Source organism: Oryzias melastigma, linkage group LG23, assembly GCF_002922805.2.
Source record: "Oryzias melastigma strain HK-1 linkage group LG23, ASM292280v2, whole genome shotgun sequence".
Lineage (NCBI taxonomy): Eukaryota > Metazoa > Chordata > Actinopteri > Beloniformes > Adrianichthyidae > Oryzias > Oryzias melastigma.
Window position 1 is genome coordinate 8,383,599 of NC_050534.1, and position 18,540 is coordinate 8,402,138.

The window sequence follows — 18,540 nt, forward strand, 5'->3', positions numbered from 1 at the left end:
AACTTTTTATTTTGTGTTGTGAACTTTTTGTTTTGTGTTGTGACCTTTAGTGTGTTGTGAAATGAATGTGTTGTGTGGTGAACTTTTTATTTTGTGTTGGGAACTTAATGTGTTGTGTCGTGACCTTTATTGTGTTGTGAACTTAATGTGTTGTGTTGTGAACTTAATGTGTTGTGTCGTGACCTTTAGTGTGTTGTGAAATTAATGTGTTGTGTTGTGAACTTTTTATTTTGTGTTGTGAACTTTTTGTTTTGTGTTGTGACCTTTAGTGTGTTGTGAAATTATTGTGTTGTGTGGTGAACTTTTTATTTTGTGTTGGGAACTTAATGTGTTGTGACCTTTAGTGTGTTGTGAACTTAATGTGTTGTGTTGTGAACTTAATGTGTTGTGACCTTTAGTGTTTTGTGAACTTAATGTGTTGTGTTGTGAGCTTAATGTTTTGTGATCTTAACTTCACAACACACTTTCTGCTGTGACTCTTCAGGGCCATCGTAATTTAATAATCAACACACTCAAAATACTAAACTGGACCGCTCAGTGGGAACGAGGCTTTATACAGTCAATGGTTGCATGTTACATATTTATTTTGACGCCACATAAAACTTCTTTACTTTGGCCAAATGTTAGCACACTTTTTGGATCATGTTTGATTGTTTCGTGATTTAACATGTGTGTGTTTCAAGCTCTGTCAGGAGTTCTCAGTTCACACAGTGAAGACATTGAGAGATCATCATGGACCCGTCAACTTCTACTCTGCCACACTGACATCCACGAGGTCAGTTGGCCCCACCTTTCTGTCGTGTGTAACCCCGCCCCCTCGGGGCGCGCGAGGATAGCAAATGAAGCAGATTGGGGGAAACGCGGCAGCAGGAGGAGGGGGCATATCTTCAAGTTGGCTCTCCGGAGTCGCTCCTCTCTCCTCCCGTGTAGTCGGAGCTCTCCACCGGACCGGTATGCGGAGGAGGTGAACCGCAGCGACCGAGCAAAGATGCAGGCGGAGGACATGGAGGTACCTTTCATTAATAACCTTAACGATAACGGCGACAGGCAGAGGCCGAAAGGGAAAGATGTGTTCAAGGACCAGCAGAAGGAGTCGGAGGTAAATGCGAGGGGCGTTCGTGGACAGTGCCGCGGCTCCGGAGGGGTGTGTGCTCCTGCATGTGTGTGTGTTGTTGTTGCTAGGGAGCTTTGCAGACCCCCCCGCCCTGCCCCAGCTCGAAAGCACGCGTGAAGACAGCAAGGTGTTATTTTGGCAGCTGAGCCCTAAAAATAACCCGGTAATCCTGCAGTGGGGCCGAATGCGAGTGGAGAAACGTGCCTGCCGCCGCGCAGACCTCCAACCCAAACCCCACAAATGGATTTATTTATGCTGCGAATATTCCCTCTGGGCATCACATCTGGTTCACACCGTGAGAAATCAAACAATAATCCGATGGATTTAATCCACTGATATGAGAGTGGGATTTACCAATACTGCACCTGCAGAAAATATCATGTTAGGTTTTTGAAACGTTTGATAGTGGGGAAAAATGGATGGATAGCAAAATATGCCTATAAACAACATTTGTATTATTTAAAATGTATTGCTTCCTGTAGTCCTGGACAAGTGAAACATTGGGTCAATAAACAAAAGTGCTGTAATTTGTTACATTTAAAAGTATTAGTCATCAAATTAAAAAATTTGAGTTGATGGTTTACTCAACATAACAATTTAATTTGATAAAAACGAATATTTTTACAGTGCAAAGACCTCAGTTTCTCACATTCCTCTTTCTTACAGCACGAAAATTGAGCAAAAGTTTTGCGTATTCAAAAACGTGCCAAAATTTGCTCACACCTAGTACCTTGTAAAAATATATTTTTATGTATTTATTTTGACAGAACAATTGGCAAAATAAAAGTTAACAGTGGGAGAAACCATCAATTAAAATTAATGGGGCCAAAATATCTCTCTCGCCATCGACAACTTGTGTGCTAGTGACCAATTTTTGAAGTTTCGTGTTCAAAATTATTCTTGCCTATCTAAGCTAGTTTTAATGTCTGATTTCGGGATGTACGCACAAAAAGCGTAGTCATTTAATGGGTAGAGTGTGTGAATTCCCTTTTAGGGCTTCCCTGTTCAATACTCTTCTCGCCTACCTACGCACGTTTTAACATCTTTTTGGGCTCTACGCACAATATGTGCTGCTAGCTAAACTGGGTTGAACTTTGACCAATCAGGGACTTTAATTTGGTAGCGACACTTATACTCAAAGCGTAGCTAGTTTATCTGGTGAACCCAGACACGAACGACAAACCTTACAATGTCCGCATTTGTTTTTTTAAATAAAAATAAACCAAAGTCCGTCTCTTGACATTATGGTCGTTCATACCTTCCAATGAAGCTAGAAACAAACCTAACCGTTTCTGTTTAGCCCTCAAATCTCAAGATATGCACCGCTTTCACTTTTGGCATCTAGTCTTTTCAACTATTGGTGGCAGACATGCGCTAATAAAAAGTAGAAGAAGAAGCCCCTCCATGCTTGTCCAGTGTGAACACCAAATGCTAATCGTATCTTCATTGAAATACCTGATTAGTAATAGCTTTATATGGCTCAAAAATATTTCAAAATCGCCTAAACACCTGTGTGGTGGCTTTAAAATTATTATGGGATGCTTAACAGGACCTATGGCGAGGTGGCCATTTCATGTCAAATTTGCAAAAAAATGTGATTTTCACATTTTGCCACAATATGGGAAAAGAGACCTTTCGTTCAAACAAGTTTCACAAGAATTCTCACACACTCCTTAGAGGTTAAGAGTAAGGGGCGTGTAGCAGCCGGTGAGTAAGTGAGAGGGGGTCGAAAGGGAGGCAGCGAGGGCAGGGGAGGGTAGCGCCTGTGGGGCATGTGTTGCAAAGAATAAATCAATAAAATATGGTGTTGAGAACATTCATGGAGATGACTTGAGCCGTTTTATTACTTGGAAAAATTGGCTTCATCACCATTCTAGTGTAAAACTAGCAAAAAGAATCAGCTGCTAAAGAAAAGATTCCCTCAAAGATATCGGTCACAATTTTTTAGTGTTCACTTCAGTTTTCTGGGGGAATTGGAGCATCAAACAGACGCTGTATGGTCATGATGATGATGGTGGCGGCGGTGGAATCATAGTACGGAGAGCCTAGAAAGCCTCGCAAGCAAAGGTGGGTGGGGGTTGGAAGGTCTCTTGACTTGACAATGTGCCCAGTGATGTGATGCAAAATGTCAACACAAAGTGCCACAGCAGTTTGGAGACGCGATTGTTTTCTATGTCGGTGGAGGCGGAGGGGTGGAGACTGGGAGTCGGGGGGGCTGTAGTAATGAAGACTAGAAGAGACAGCAGATGACTGGAAAGAACAAAAAAAAAGAGGACAGAGTTGGGTTGAACAGAGCGGTCTGATCAGGTGATCTCGAGATTGACTCCAGATTTTTAATAACCAATTACTCTTTCAAAATAAGACGTTTTTATTTTATTTTTGTAATGTAAAGTACAAGTGATGTAAAATTTTTAAAGTAAACAGCAGTCAGAACTTTGAACTGTTTGCATGTCATTCTTTCACCTCATAAATATGGAATAAAAAATACCCAATAAAAAGTATTTCTCATAAAAAAATAGATGACAACACGTGATGAATTATAGTAGTTTTTTTATTTTCAGCTGTGGTTTATGTAACAAAATGGGAAAGGAAAAACAGGTAGATCCTAAAAACGTGCTTGAAAAATGACAGGAAAATTAGGAATTGGACAAAAAACAACGATACTGGAGACTTGGCCTTTGGTCCACCCATTCCTGTGAGACTTTACAGGGACCAAGACACAGAAAAAATGCAGCATATTGAACATCATGTAAATACTTTTGCTCGGGTGAAAATCCCCTGGCGATCGTGCTCAAGGGTTAAGTCAACAGTATTAGACCAGCTTGTGTAAAAGTTCAATGTGGTCGCTCTGAAAAACTGCACCTGGCTCCAGTTTGTTTTTAAACAAGCTTCAATCCGGACGTTAAACAGGTCTTTGATGTGAACTGTTGAAGCGCCAGGTGACAGTTTACATCAAAGAGGCTTGAGAAACTTGTAAAAAGCACAACTATCTTCCAGAACGCTAGTCTTTTAGATACCACGAAGTGTAGCCTTGAGATATTTTTCTTCTTGTGGTGTCGACTATTTTAATAGTCGATTAGTCGTATATTATATTGAGTCAGAGTGTAGTAAAGTTGAAAGTTATAATAGCACTCTTCTAGCTTTTTGAACTATTTTGGCATTTATTAAGGTTTTTTAGGCTATTTTTGAGTTAAGCTAATGTTCCAGCTGCATGCTAGCTATTTTGGCTTATTAAGGCTGTTTAAATTTTTAAGCTAATTTGGTATTTAACCAATATTTTAGCTAGCTATCGGCTTCAGCGTTTTCAGCTATTAGCTTCAGTGATTTCAGCTATCAACTTCAGCGTTTTTAGCTATCAATTTCAGCATCTTCAGCTATCAGCACTAGCATTTTCAGCTGCCAAATTCAGCTTATAGCATTCACACCAGCATTATTGCAGGTAATGCTATATATCTAGTTTTTTATTTAGTTTAAAGCTAAAGTTGGTTAAGATGTCTGCTTTACATCCAGTTTGCCCATGACAAGATTAGTCGACTAATCGGAAAAAATGATCTGTGATTAGTCGACTACTAAAATAATCATTTGTGGCAGCACTATCCCACAGATCCACGGGAAAACCAGCTGCTTTTAATTTCTAAATAAATTATTCTTTTTGCTGTCGCATGTGGCTGAGAGTCTATACAGATGAACAAACCAGACGAAAAAACATTAAAAGAAGCATTTTCTTCCATGGATCAAACACTCTTCCATCACTTCAGTGATTTCTATCAGGCACTTGTTAAACTGCTGTTGTGAGATGACAGTGACTAAATAAAAAATAGCTGTGAAATTTTTTTCATCTCAATCCTCATTTTTCAGTTAATTGTTTCTTTAGAAAATTATAGCAATCTGATTTTTTTTGTTGTTGTCCATCATAATCGGGATGTAAAACAACCTAATTGTGGAATTGAAAAAGCATATTTTTAATCGTATTTGTAACCCCGCAACCTTCATTTTTTCAGCTTTTCTGTAAAGCATTGACTTTTTTTGGTTTTGTTTAAATGGGTCAAAGTGGGATTTTTGAAGTAGAAAAGCTTAAAGCAGAATCAAAAGTTTAAGGTGAGTCATTGAACCTTGTCTAGAAAGTTCTAAGAATTTTTTTTGTTTCCTTGTTTCTAAATCCAAGAATATCATCAATGTGTTTTGAACTGTTGCTGCATTTTTTTTCCGACCGCAGAGCAGGTAGTTGTTTAACCAGAGGAGTCATGGAGCACATCCTTATTTACAGAGCTGAGCTGGCCCCCGCGCGACAGAGGATTAGAGACGAATTATGTCCAAATCTTACCGGAAGATTATATGTAATTTTCTTTGATTAAACTTCACCTGCAGGAAAATTAATTTAATTGCTCAGTTTCTGCTGATTCAAAACCCTTAGTGCATCTTTGACTCTTGTTTTATCTTTGTCATCTGTGTTTTTTTTTTTAATGGGGATTCTTCAGACGTCTGGCACAACCAGTTTGTCTGCAAACGTGAGAACTCGTTTCCCTCTGTAAAGCGTGTCCCTTCACGTCTCTTTTACTGTTTCCAAGTGCAATACTTGTGCATTTTAAACACAGATCGTGTCTTGGTTGTAGTCTGTGATGATCATAAGCTCATCACAGGGTGAGACTAACCGAGAGTCATGAATATTTCCAGCTCATCTGAAGTGGGGGCTCTCTGTCCTCATCACACCTGACGATGGTTCAGCAGTGGGCAGGTTTTTGGGACCGGTCACTTGTGTGTGCTTCAAGAGGAAACACCTGCTACTGACTGAAGATCTGAGACATGATATGCAAAAGAGAAATTGGTGCCGGCTGAGGCTGCAGCGATGGACGACGACCTGAAAGCCACCTGAGGGAGGAAGCGCGAGCACCACGAGTGTTTTTGGTTTCATGTCCAAAAAGCACCAACTGAAGGGATTTAAACCCCACAGACATTTTTACAGTTTAAAACTAGTCAGTAAACTTGTACTGAAATCTGCTGAGTGATGTCATTTCTTGGTTTGTAGCGTTCCGATTTAACCCTTTAACAACAGTTTTAGCTCTAGTGTTATTTCTTGAATTCTTAAAAATCTAGAAAGTTTTAACGTAGTGTAATTGTACTGTTATGTGTTTTATGTACTGTTTTAGAAATTGCTGCCTCTTGGCCAGGACTCACTTGGTAAAGAGGTTTTTAATCTCAACTGAACCTTCTTTGTTAAATAAAGGTCAAATAAACAAAAAAATTACAGTATATCTTCAAACATTTTTGAAATTGTGCTGATTTGCAACACTTTACCGTGGTGAAGTACCATATTTTCTGGAGTATAAGTCGCAGTTTTTTTTCATAGTTTAGCTGTGAGTGCGACTTGAACTCAGGATTGTATTTTTTTTTTAAAGACATATAAAGGGTTATACATTTGTTATTTTCCAAGTAAACACCGGTTGTCTTTTAGCAGTTGTTTCCTCTAACAACCGCTAGAGGGCGCTGCATTTGAGTACAAGTATTTGCTACTGACAGTGGCAGAAGAAGAGTCGACCAAAAGAAACATGGAAGAGAATCTGATTGTTTTCCTCTTAAGCTTTGATTTTTTTTCTTTTTACAGGTCAAAAGATTAGTATTCTGGTATTTCTTTCTTTCTTTCTCACTCTCTCTTTTTTTTTTTTGCTACGGTGGGCTTGGCGGATTTGTTCTGAAACGTCACACTTTTCTCCTAAAAGTGCGACTTGTACTCCAGAGCGACTTATCTATGGTTTTCTTCTTCTTGAAAGACATTTTTTTGCTCTTGCGACTTATACTCCAGAAAATACGATAGTACTGTAGTAAAGTACTGAAAATCAGCACAAAGCTGCTTTTCTTAGCTCCAGAATCCGTTGAAGTTACGATAATTCTCTCTACGGTCAAACAGTTATAGTAGTTTAACCCTTTAGTACTTTAACCCTAGATAAAGTAGTTTAGTTTAGTAGTTTAACCCTTTGATTATAATAATGAGTAATGTTCTTTGACATACTGTAAATCTACAGCTTTTCATGCCATCAACATGAATTAGCTGATTCTGATGCAAAGGTTTTCATATCGATGACAACACATTATTTACATTTTCTATACTGGTGCAAAGCTGCTTTTCTCTGCTTCAGAATCCGGTGGAATCCTGTTAATTGTGTAAAAGTTCAAAGAGTGACCCCGGCCTCACACTTTGTTCCGGCTCCAGAGCGGACGCCGGAGTCTTTGCATAACTAGAAAAGTGTCAGAGGCACTTGCACTGCATCTGGTCCAGCTCTACGGCGCTCCATTTCTGTTTTGTTGGCTTCAAATTTTGGCCGGAGCCAAGCCAGAGCCCTTTTATGTAAAGTTGGGGCTTTTAACGACCTAAACTGGAAATCATGCAAGCAAACGTAAAGGTATATATTTTTTGATAAAACCTGTTTTCTGCTGTACTCACTGTTTTCCCCGTGTTGTAAACGTTACGTCATCGTGACAACCGACCCCGGTCTCCCCTACTTGTTAAACCATAGTCATATATGCACATTTAAGCTAATATGAGACAAAAGTATTTATTAATAAAAGTTAATAAAAGTTATTAAGTCGAGTCACGCAGAAAAAGAAGTGTTGGGAATATAATTCAATATCACGGCAGAAAGAGGGTTTATTTAGGACTTCCTCTATAAATGGCGAATTATCGTGTCAACATACTCGAGTTCGGAGTCTTGCGAGGTTTGCACCAGAGGCTGTGGCTGCAGCAGGACTTCAGCCATCCAAAGCCGACGAGTCATCTACCGTAGTTAGACCACTCTGGCGTCCACACCAGAGCCGGGCCCGATGCAGTGTGAGCCCAGGGTTACGGTAGTTTAACCCTTTAACACCAAGGATGTTACCAACTACACTTTATTAACACCCCGTTTGACGCACTGTAACTCGTTGTCTGTTGACGCGATCAACATGAATTAGCTGATTCTGATGCGGGGAAAAGTGACTTTTCGAATCAGATTTACACCGATACGCAACACATAACTAACCTGAAGTGATTTCATTACGGTGCAGAAATGCTTCTCTGCACCTCATTAGTGGAATAGTTGATTGCTTAAACACTTCACTGCTGTAAAGTGTTTCATATCAGCTTTTATGCAATTCAGAATCAGTTGGAATTAAGTTCATTTGTGAAAAAAGTTGAAGAGTTGCAGTAATTCAACTGTAGCTATCTTGACGTACTGTAACTCGTTCACGCATTAACATGAATTAGCTGATTTTGAAATGGAGAAAAGCAACTTTTCATATGGGCTTTACACCAACATTCAAGACATAAATAACATTAAGTGCTGCACAACGGCACAGAACCATTTTAATTGTTTGATGTACGTTGAATGCGTAAACATATTACTTGCGCAAAGAGTTCCATATGACTCCACTGGAATTACGTTAATAGCATAAACGATAATACAGTTACAGTAGTCGATAGAATGTCAACACTGGAGCTAAAGCTGCGCTGCTGAAGGGTTAAAGAACGTGTTATTTGCTGTTGTTGTTGACAGCTCTGCTATTAAAGGGTTAAACTTGAGTATTCATTTCCACCAACATGAACATCCTGGCTGGATATGACATCAGCAAATACCCACTTTTCTCAAAAAGGATGAAAATAGCGGGAAAACCAAGGTGAACATTGTTGGAACACATGCCCTAATACCATTCCAGATCTGGGGAATCAGGTTTCTGGGTGGCTTACCGGTTAAACCCGCGGTCTTGTAATCAAGACGTAGCTGGTTCCAATCCCACCCGAGGCTTATCTGCGACAGACTGGCGACCTGTCCGGGGTGTACCCTGCCTTCGCCCTTCAGTAGCCGGGATAGGCTCCGGCACCCCCGCGACCCCGAAAGGGACAAAGCGGTCAAGAAGATGGATGGATGGATCTGGGGAATCAACAGTAACATGGCATTCATTAAGCCACGCCCACATTTAAGCATAACTTTAACTGTACAAAATAATATAAAAGAATATAAAAGAATTCTTTAAAGGAATAAAATCTGTCTCAATAATACCTTTGGTATATCAAATAGACAAAAAAACATTTACAATTTCAAAATCTAGTGCTGGAAATTCCCAGAACTCTTTGCGTGAGTATGCATCGATGTTCTCTAAACTAACAAATATAGACCACAATGCATTGCGTTTGAACAATTCGTCATTTGAAAACATATATTTAAAATACTTTTTTTAATAAAGTAACCAAGTTTTCATTATCAGAACACAGGAGATTCATAGAAATTCTTTGTAAAATCCTCAAAAGCTTTTCACTTCGGGACATGAGTAATGTCAGTTCAGTTAAAAGCAAATTTTAAAAAGTAGTGAACATGTCCGAATTGCACTAAAATCTAATGGGCATGATAGTCATGATAGTCACTTTTTAGTCTTTTAGAGGTTGGGGAATCTTGAGGGAATTCAAAGATAGCCTGTTTTTAGTCACTTGACCTATTGGCCACACCCCCATTTCAAACAGGGAAGAAGTCAATGTGGCCACCTAGTGGTTACTCTGTGTAGGGTGTTGGCTCCACTTTTGCTTTTAAACCATCTAAAAGAAGGAAGTCCTTGGTGTAGACATGTAATGCATAAAGAAATATTTGCCCATTTGTTTTAATTTGAAGGTTTTTTTTATTTATATGTGTTTTTAGCATGTGCTGGTTACCTGGTTGTTTGTATGCAGGTATCATCGATGTGTTTATTCATGAGTTTTTTGTTTCTTTATCTTTTTTTCCAGAGCTCCATGGAGTCTCCAAACCTGGAGTTTGAATACGGAGACACAGATACACTCACTGCTGAACTCTCAGGTAGATTCAAAAGTTTGTGAAACAGGACCAGGTTTTTAAATGGCCTTTATTTAAAGAGGAGAGGTCCGAATACAGTAGAACTCTTTCCCTGATTCTGATCAGATTCACATCTGGGAGCAGCCCAGTATTTACACAGATCTCTACTGTAGAAATAAAGAAGATTCAATAAAGTAATTAAGGGTCAACAGCCTTGCTCAAGGGCACTAGGGTGGATGATGGCGACTAGGCATATGTCGTGTCCTGGTCCAGGAATTGAAACTTTTTAACGAGAGATCCAGATCTTTGCCCATTATTACCCAAGATGGTAAAAGTCTGTTTCTCCTTAAAAAAAATAGACATTTAATTGAGGACCAATGCTAATAGCTATGAAAACTACAAGTATTTTTTGTCAACAACACAAAAAAATTGTAAAAAGTATATTGTGCTGTTGTTTTATCTTTATTTTACTTTTTTTTCATCCAACTTGTCCTTGAATTTTTTTTTTATTTTATGGTTCTGTTTTATGCTAATGTGTTGGAAAAATGAATTATTTTTAAAAATATAATAATATATGAAGTTGTTATGTTATTTTATTGAAAAGTGGAACATTTTCATTTACTTAGAGCAAAGTTTTAATGTTCTTTTAAAAAAATCAGACCTGCTACATCAGCTTAATGCTACCTGAGCTACAGCTACAACAAGAAATGTTGTGCTTACATGTTTCCCAGGCTCACAAAACATACTTGGAGTTGAGATTTAAGCAATCATGTCTGAAACAATTAATAAGGAGTTTTACCAGACATTTATTCTAAATATGCAGCAACTTAAACAAAGTTTGCATTATTTCTCGTCAAAGACAAACACTGGTTTGAAGTTCAAATGGAAACTGAGCTGCCAAAACTGTTAGTCACTCTGGTGAAGACAGACGGGAAGTCACAGTTGCTCTTCGGTAACAGCTCCCTTGAGGGCCTGTGAAGATGAGTGGTCTGCCACAATAGGCGGGACTGATAAAAGATGAGATCTTTTTAGCTTTTTTTTAATCTTTATTTTTTATTTTTTTATTTTTTTGTTTCATGTTTTTCTTTTACAAATGAGATCTATTTCTAAAAAGAAATGACTTTTTGGCAAAACGATCAGAAAATACTATCCACATTTCTTCTGTTAAAGGGGAAACCTTTTTCCTTTTCATTAAAAAAAAACAACTTTTTGAGCTTTTAAGTATATTATATTGTTAAAAGCTCATTATAAAGAACCCCATAGCGGTATTTTGATCCGTTCGCGTATTTCTGTGCAGTCCTCTAAAAACTTGCGCTCTTAAGTGCAGCCCCTCCACGAAAACACGCAGGTCCTCACGATCCACCTAATAAAGGCAGATGTATAGTATGTGCATCCATCTTTGAAAAAATTTGGATACTGTTTATTTTTGTTGGAGAAACGAAGAATGGTGTTTTTAACATGTTCCTGTGGCATTTTTCTGATGATAGAAGACATATGAAGAAAATTAAGATAAAAAAGATTTAATTTCTGAGTCTTTCTTTATGCAAATTGTTTTTAATCAAGAGCACATGGAAATATACCATCATTTGAGTTGTATAAATGACGCTGGGCGGGCCACAAGTCAAAGCTTTAAACAAGGGGAGTGGAAAGGGGGGCGGGGTTTTTGGACTCGCTCACAACTCAGAAGCAAATTTCTAATGAACTCCTGCCGCTCTAGAGAAACTATGTCCTAGGAAACAACACACGGTTTTGTATTTTGTCCAAAAACATCACAATTTAAAGACCACTGGGAACGTTTTTACAAAAGATGATCGAAGTTGGACTTTGATATGTAGAAACCCCAGAAATCACAATAATAAAATACATATCTACGTAATCTTCTCAGCAGGGCCCCTTTAGATTAGGATTTTAATTGGATTGAGTTATTAGAACAACTACTTCCACTTCCTGTTGCGTTTTGTCTGCAGAGCTCTACAGTTACACAGAGGAGCCAGAGTTCGCCTTAAACAGAGACTACTTTGAAGAGGATTTTAGGAGCCATGGTGAGTCATATGTGTGCGACTGACCTGTACTGCTGTCTTTCAGATCAAGTTTGACAGAGATTGGGGTCAGATCAGATCTTAATCTCTTGTCCAGAGCTTTTATCTGGCATATCAGAGCTGCAGTTGATATTGTGACCTGTTGATGCTGCTCTCAGTCACAGTGACCTTATCTTCTCTTCTAACAGCATATCTGCTTTGGACTACATAAAATACTTCAAAACAAGGCTTTTGACAGCAATTATTAGGTTAAAAATCCTTATAAATCCTTAAAATAGATGTATTAATTATGAGTCATGATTAATTAATTGCACAAATAGCATGGCAGCACTAATTGTATTATTAGTAGGTTATGGATAGCTGTAGCTATAGATAGAAAAATGTGAAAGTCAGTGTTATTTTTACATTTTATGTTTTTTTTTTTTTAATCTAATATCAGTACAACATTCCACTCGTCTGTTTGTTTGAAAAGGCAAACCTGAAGGTTGAAATCGCCCCATTATAAAAACAGTAGTATCATTACATGTTTTTGAAGGCGTTTGTCCCTTGAGTTCAACCACAGGTTTTTAACTAATGCCGTGAGGACTAACTTAAAAGTTCTGCTGCTTTAATCCCCTAGAAGTATGATCACCCTGACAGCTCTACTCACGTGATAGATGTGTGCTTCCTTAATATTCAACCACAGTTTGATCATGAGCTTTGTCACAATGATTACTTTAACAAGAGATTAGGCCTTTTTAATCCCTGCTGGGTAGAAATAATCTCCTTATTTTTATGCTAAGTCTTTTTCATTTCTAAGAAAATTGTTTATTCAATATATATATATATATATATATATATATATATATATATACATCAATCACTTGAGGAGTATTAAAGTCTGGTTTGGATGAGGGTTTTATTCCCATGATGGAGCCAGAATGGCCTCTTTACTCGCTGCTCTGTCATTACCGCGGTTCTGGTTAATGGACGATCGTTTCCTGCTTGACTTGTGCTCCTGCTGTTGTCAGACCCTCCTCTGATCTGTCTTTTCACACAGAAATCCAAAGTGGCGCCAAAATCCTAAAATTCCACGTCAGTCGCTACAATAAATTGCATTAATTATTAAACATGTCTCAAATACATTAGAGTTTCTGGGAGGATGACGCTAAAAATAGAAAGGCCTTCTGTCTGGGTCTCTTCAATAAAATACCATCCCTATCAGTGATGATGATGGTGATGATCATATTAGTCTGCTTAACATCTAGTTATGTCCCCTTAATCAAATGAAGTCTCCAAGAATAGAAGATGGTTTAAACAATCATCCTTTCGTAGACGAGACAGGCTTTTATTTTTACTTCTGTGTGTGTGGTGTTGTCATGGTGTGAAGTTTACTAAATGTTCCACTCATGTTTACCAGTAAACACCACCATCTTCTCTGTGGTTTCATCATCATATTAGTCACTTCTTAGAAGTGAGCTGTAATCCTCCAGCTATTTTAGAAGCAAAAGGCCTGGAGGCAACCTCATTGAGCCAACAGTTCGTCTGTCTAAAACAAGTAAATGCCAATATTTTAACCCGCTATGCGGCATCCAAAAGTATGCAGCTTGAATATATTATAAAGATATAAGACAAAGAAGCTTAACGTCGCTTTCTGTTTTGATTAAATAGATTTTTTAAATTTTTAAGTTTTTCTGTAGAATTTTAGGAATGTTTTAATACAGTTCAAGATCAGAAAGAACAATGGAGCTTCTTAATCCCAAACATTTTTCCTTAAATGGTGCATTTTCCTCTTATATTTTTATTAAAATAGTTTTGCTTGTTTTTTTTTTTAATTCACGCTTTTAGACATATTATTTCACAATATTTTGTCTGAATAAATTGTATTTTTCTCAGATCTAATGGTCAGTATGGGTAGAAAAGGTTTATATCTTATAATTATATCCGGTGTAATGACTCTACTCAAGTATTAATAAATTAGTTCAAAAGAATTGACTTTCAGGTTGAAGCACATTTGAAAATGAAAATTAGGAAAAACATAGTTTAACAAGTAACCACTAGTTATTGTTTTTTTTAACTAGTAAGTTAGTCTTTGTTTGATCCAATCTGAAAAAGTTCAACTTTACAAGAAAAATTAACATGAAGTCTGTTCTATAAAATTGATATTGACCTATTTTCTCATAAATTAAAAAATATAATAACTGAGGGACCCTGTGATTCCTTGAATCCATCCATCCTAATCCCTTTCTGAGTTCAGGGGTTGCTGGAGCCTATCTACTATCTAGCCACTGTTGGCAAGGCACATTTCATGTTTAACTTTCATAGACTGTGATTTTGGTATCCCTGCAGCTGGAGGCAGGAGGTGGACTGAGTTGACGGTGGACGAGCAGAGGGTTTATGTCATGAGGCTCCTGGACGCTCTGGAGGTGACGGACAGAGATAAGAGGCTGAAGGTGGCCAGGGCCATTCTCTACCTGGCTCAAGGTGTGTGAGGTCCCCCATGTTGAAAATCCCACAGCTTAAACCAAATCAATAGAGGTCTATAGTATTTAACACACCACTAAAATACATTTGATGGAAAAAAGAAAGATGCTACAGTATTTTAAAGAGCTGACAATTTCAATTTGGGCGCTAAAAATGTTCAAAAATAAGGTGAAAATTGTTCAAAAGTGCTAAAAAAGTTGATTTCACCTGCTTTCATAAAAGCGAAACAAACAAAAATATTCACCTGAGTATTGAACGACACCAAAAACGGGTTCTTCTATGAGAGAATCAAAGGGAACTAGAAAAAACAAGAACTATTGTGGTATTTGAAATGATCTAAATTAAGCTTTTTTTGTCATGTTGTTTAGATAAAAGCATAAAAATTTGGGGGGAACTGAACAAAATAACCAAGAAACAGTTTTTTTTCCTTTTTAATTCTCAGCTGTGTAACAAAAACAACACAAAGCATCTTGAGGAGACACTTTTTCCTTTTTTTTTCTTCCAGGAGTGTTTGATGAGTGCGACACAGAGGGAGATGTGCTCCACTGGTCCCGGCACAACATCTTCCTCCTCTACGACATGGGCATCTTCACCGCACTGCTGGAGCTGCTCACCATGGAAATAGAGTGAGCATGGGGAGAGAAAAAATATAAAAATATACCCAGCAGCATAAAACCATTTGAGAAAATGCCCAATCAGCTTGAAGTGGGTGCAACAAACCAGCACTGCAGCTGCTGCTGCTGGGATCCGTCAGCATCAGGACCTTCTATTGTTTCATAAGCTGCTGGGAGGCATCATGGCACAGTCTGGCACGTTGTCAGGCTGCACAACAAAAACAGGGCCATCAGGCAGATACGCACACACTGCGTCTAGCAGGGACAGAAAAAGCCTTTTGTGTCTCAGAGCCCCTTCATAACTCAGCACTCCATGGCAAAGATTTACACTCGCTTCTCCACTGGTTATATGGAAGAAGCTGGCTGGTGTTTTGTGCAATAATGCAGTATTATCTGTGTGTGTGTGTAGTAACAACCAGGCGTGCAGCAGTGCAGTGAGGAAGCCGGCCATTTCCCTCGCAGACAGCACAGAGCTCAGGTAAGTCCCATGAGCTCATCAGTCTCTCCTGCTTTGCTTTTTAGGAAACATCTGTATATGCCCAATAGAATTAATAATGTTTTTTCAAAATGACCAAAAAGTGAAAATATTTTACTCTTTGATGGCTCAGTAAGTGGAAAAACCGCCTCTTTTGGAGCAGAGAAATTAGAACCCACTGAATCCCTTTTGGGGTCACCCAGTTGCTGGAGCCTATCCCAGCTACTGCTGGGTAAAGGTCACACTCACTCACACATACTTACTATATTTTCAGGGCAGAAGTTGTAATTTTTCTGCAAAGTTTGACCGGGGGTGCAACAGGTAGGACTTTTGTGATTTCTTAAAGGGTAACCAAACAGGGAAGTTGGAGGCTGACTCCGCCCACAGCCGAAATTTGAAAATCCAGTCAGAGGGGCGGGGCTGGGGACTGTTATGACTGGAGCTGTAGATCATGACGGGACATTCAGAAACCCAGATGGTTTGACCAATTCAACTGTAATACCTCAATTCAACCTGTAGGGGGCAGCACACAGACGGTTTATGACTATATTTTCAAGAATTAAACAAGTTTTTTTTTAATTTATCAAAAATTTGGCAATGACTTAGTTACCCTTTAAAAACAAATATTAGCCACCACTAGAGGGCAGTGTGGTGTATCAGTATACAACACAGAGGAAGAAGCTAAGTGGCTAAGAAACTAAGCTAACATGTGTCCAAGTGACCACTTCAAATAAAAAGTCTATGTAAAAGCACGAAAATGCTCGTTTCAGGCTGCTGGGTTCAAAATTCTTGTGCTTGTATGTAGCTATGCAAGTTTTTAGGACTGTTTTCAGGGCTGAACGTGTTCAAAAATACACTAAAACATTTCTTTTGACATACTACTCTGACTTTTACCTGTAAACAGGTTCCTCATAGCTATGTAGAGATGACATGTCTCTAACTTTTGTGTTGACAGAGTTTTGCTGAGTATTATGTACCTGATGGTTGAGACCATTCGAGTCCAAACAGAAGATGACCGACCAGAGTGGAGAGCAGCCAGAGAGGCCTTCAAGACCGAATTAGGTGTGTGTCTTTAACAGTAGTTGTCTCCATCCATCAGAACTCCCAGTTCATTCTTGCTTTTCCCGTCAGGCTCACCTCTGTACAGCGGAGAGCCCTTTGCGTTGCTCCTCTTCACCATGGTGACCAAGTTCTGCAGCATGAACGCGCCTCACTTCCCCATGAAGAAGGTTCTGCTGCTCCTGTGGAAGACATTACTGGTTAGTTCCTTACTAGTTAGTTCTCTGTAGATGATGACATGCAGCCTTTTTGGCTGTTTGGCCAGTCAGTGGCATTCAACCCTTCAAGCGCTGGAAGCTCCGCTCTAATGCTAGCGGAGCAGCGATTATTGATGACGTCATCAAACAAAAGTAACGTCTGAAGAGTTATGATAGTTCAAAGATTGTGTGTTATCTTTCTGTCACCTAGCTCTACCTCTTTGCAAAACAACTGTAAACGACTGTGCTTTCTAGTTTACGTTGGGGGGGTTCCAGGAGCTGCAGGAGATGAAGGTGCGATGCCGGGAACGTCTTAATCTGCCCCCGCTCCCAGAGGACAGCATCAAGGTGGTCCGAGCCATGAGGGCGGCCTCGCCGCCGGCCTCCGCCATGGAGCTGATTGAGCAGCAGCAGCAGCAGAAGAGAGGCCGCCGCAGCCGCAGGGTACAAACGTCCAGCACACACGCCAAACGCACACAAACACCGAGCCAGGGTGTGTTCACACTTGTGGTTTAGCCATAAAATGTAATGTGTTCTACTCTGTTTTATGTTATAAACTGTAAAAAAAAGTCAATTTGCTAGATTTTTTTGTCTTGTAAAATGGTAATGATGTATATAGGAATGAATGGAGCGTTGGAGAGATTTATTTTGTGCTCATTTTCATTTCCCGGGCAGGAAATGACATAGAACCACAAAAAAGTGATTCAGTCACAGTATAAAGATGTTTATTAATGTTATAAAGTTACTCTTATTGTTTTATTTTATTTGTTTTGAGTAAACAGGGGGCTCAACAACCAAACAACATAGTCGGGAAACTGACTCGGCTCCATTTACTTTCATTTTTAAACGTGTTTCAATCCGGAAGTTTTTAAGTTCCCACTTCAGTTAATTTTTAACCATTTTTGTTTAATTTTAGGGAGATTTTTTTTTTTAATTACTTAGTGGAGTGAACACAGGGCTAAAATGTTTGATGTTGTACAACAGAAGAACATGACAAACCACATTAAGAAATGATAAATTTGACACTTGTATTGATCTGTAAATCAACATTGTTCTCCGTTTAGAACTACAAGTTTTATGTCCAGAGTGTTGCCTTGAATAACTGGATGTCCTTGGGCTGAGCTGGCTTCACATTTCACTCAAACTGCTCCTAAATTAAACAGATACTATTTCATAATATCCACATGACACCTCAATCACATGACGTATCAAGCTAAAGTAAAATCAGTTTTTTTATTATTTTCCTGGTATCTGTTGGTTTTTTTTGTTTGTTTTTTGTGAGAGAAAGAAAAAGATAAAGATCAACAGCTGGCCTGCAGTCTTACTCAGAGGGTTTCACGACTGTCGCGACGCGTCACTACCAGCTATTTGTGATGAGTGTTGCCCACCACACAAACCTGCCTAGTTCATCGGAGTGACCACGCCCACCTCCAACTGGTTTTGATTTATTTATCCCCTCATCTCAGTTTATGTTTCTGAAGAAGACAAGAGCAGCGACAAAGAAGCTAACCACTCCTTATAGCAAAAACAATGCAAAGAGGCATGAAGAAACAACAATTTAAGTCATGTGACGTCATTCATTTTTTAAAAATAATTCGCATTTATTAAATTTAGATTAGTTAAATTTATAAATTAATGGCTGAGGTGCTCATAGATGATAAACTATAAAGATTTTTACATCCCTGTTGACCTGGAGACGTCTTCTTTAATTAACTCTACCTCCACAGATTTTATATGCAAAGCAAAACTTTGGTAAAATGTTTGATCTTTTATGAGATCAAGCATAT

General features: G+C 38.7%; 1 protein-coding gene and 1 long non-coding RNA gene across 5 annotated transcripts in view; one reads left to right on the top strand and one right to left on the bottom strand.

The window, feature by feature from the left end:
• The first annotated feature begins 664 nt into the window (after window positions 1–664).
• Window positions 665–18,540, top strand: part of strip2 (striatin interacting protein 2) — a 34,733-nt gene continuing 16,857 nt past the window's right edge. The window contains exons 1-9 of one of the 4 annotated variants that reach the window (XM_036210220.1): window positions 665–1,099; window positions 9,861–9,930; window positions 11,874–11,948; window positions 14,274–14,408; window positions 14,914–15,034; window positions 15,432–15,500; window positions 16,453–16,559; window positions 16,629–16,756; window positions 17,009–17,197. In XM_036210220.1, coding sequence (XP_036066113.1) covers window positions 668–1,099; window positions 9,861–9,930; window positions 11,874–11,948; window positions 14,274–14,408; window positions 14,914–15,034; window positions 15,432–15,500; window positions 16,453–16,559; window positions 16,629–16,756; window positions 17,009–17,197 — 1,326 coding nt within the window. In that variant the 5' untranslated portion in view covers window positions 665–667. The remainder of the gene's footprint in view (window positions 1,100–9,860; window positions 9,931–11,873; window positions 11,949–14,273; window positions 14,409–14,913; window positions 15,035–15,431; window positions 15,501–16,452; window positions 16,560–16,628; window positions 16,757–17,008; window positions 17,198–18,540) is intronic. The other 3 variants (XM_024288358.2, XM_024288374.2, XM_024288365.2) reach the window with 3 other exon arrangements.
• Window positions 13,738–16,742, bottom strand: LOC112156182. The gene is made up of 3 exons (XR_002920930.2): window positions 16,635–16,742; window positions 15,129–15,230; window positions 13,738–15,014 (listed from the first exon to the last, which is right to left on the bottom strand). It is a non-coding gene; the product is annotated as an uncharacterized LOC112156182 (long non-coding RNA).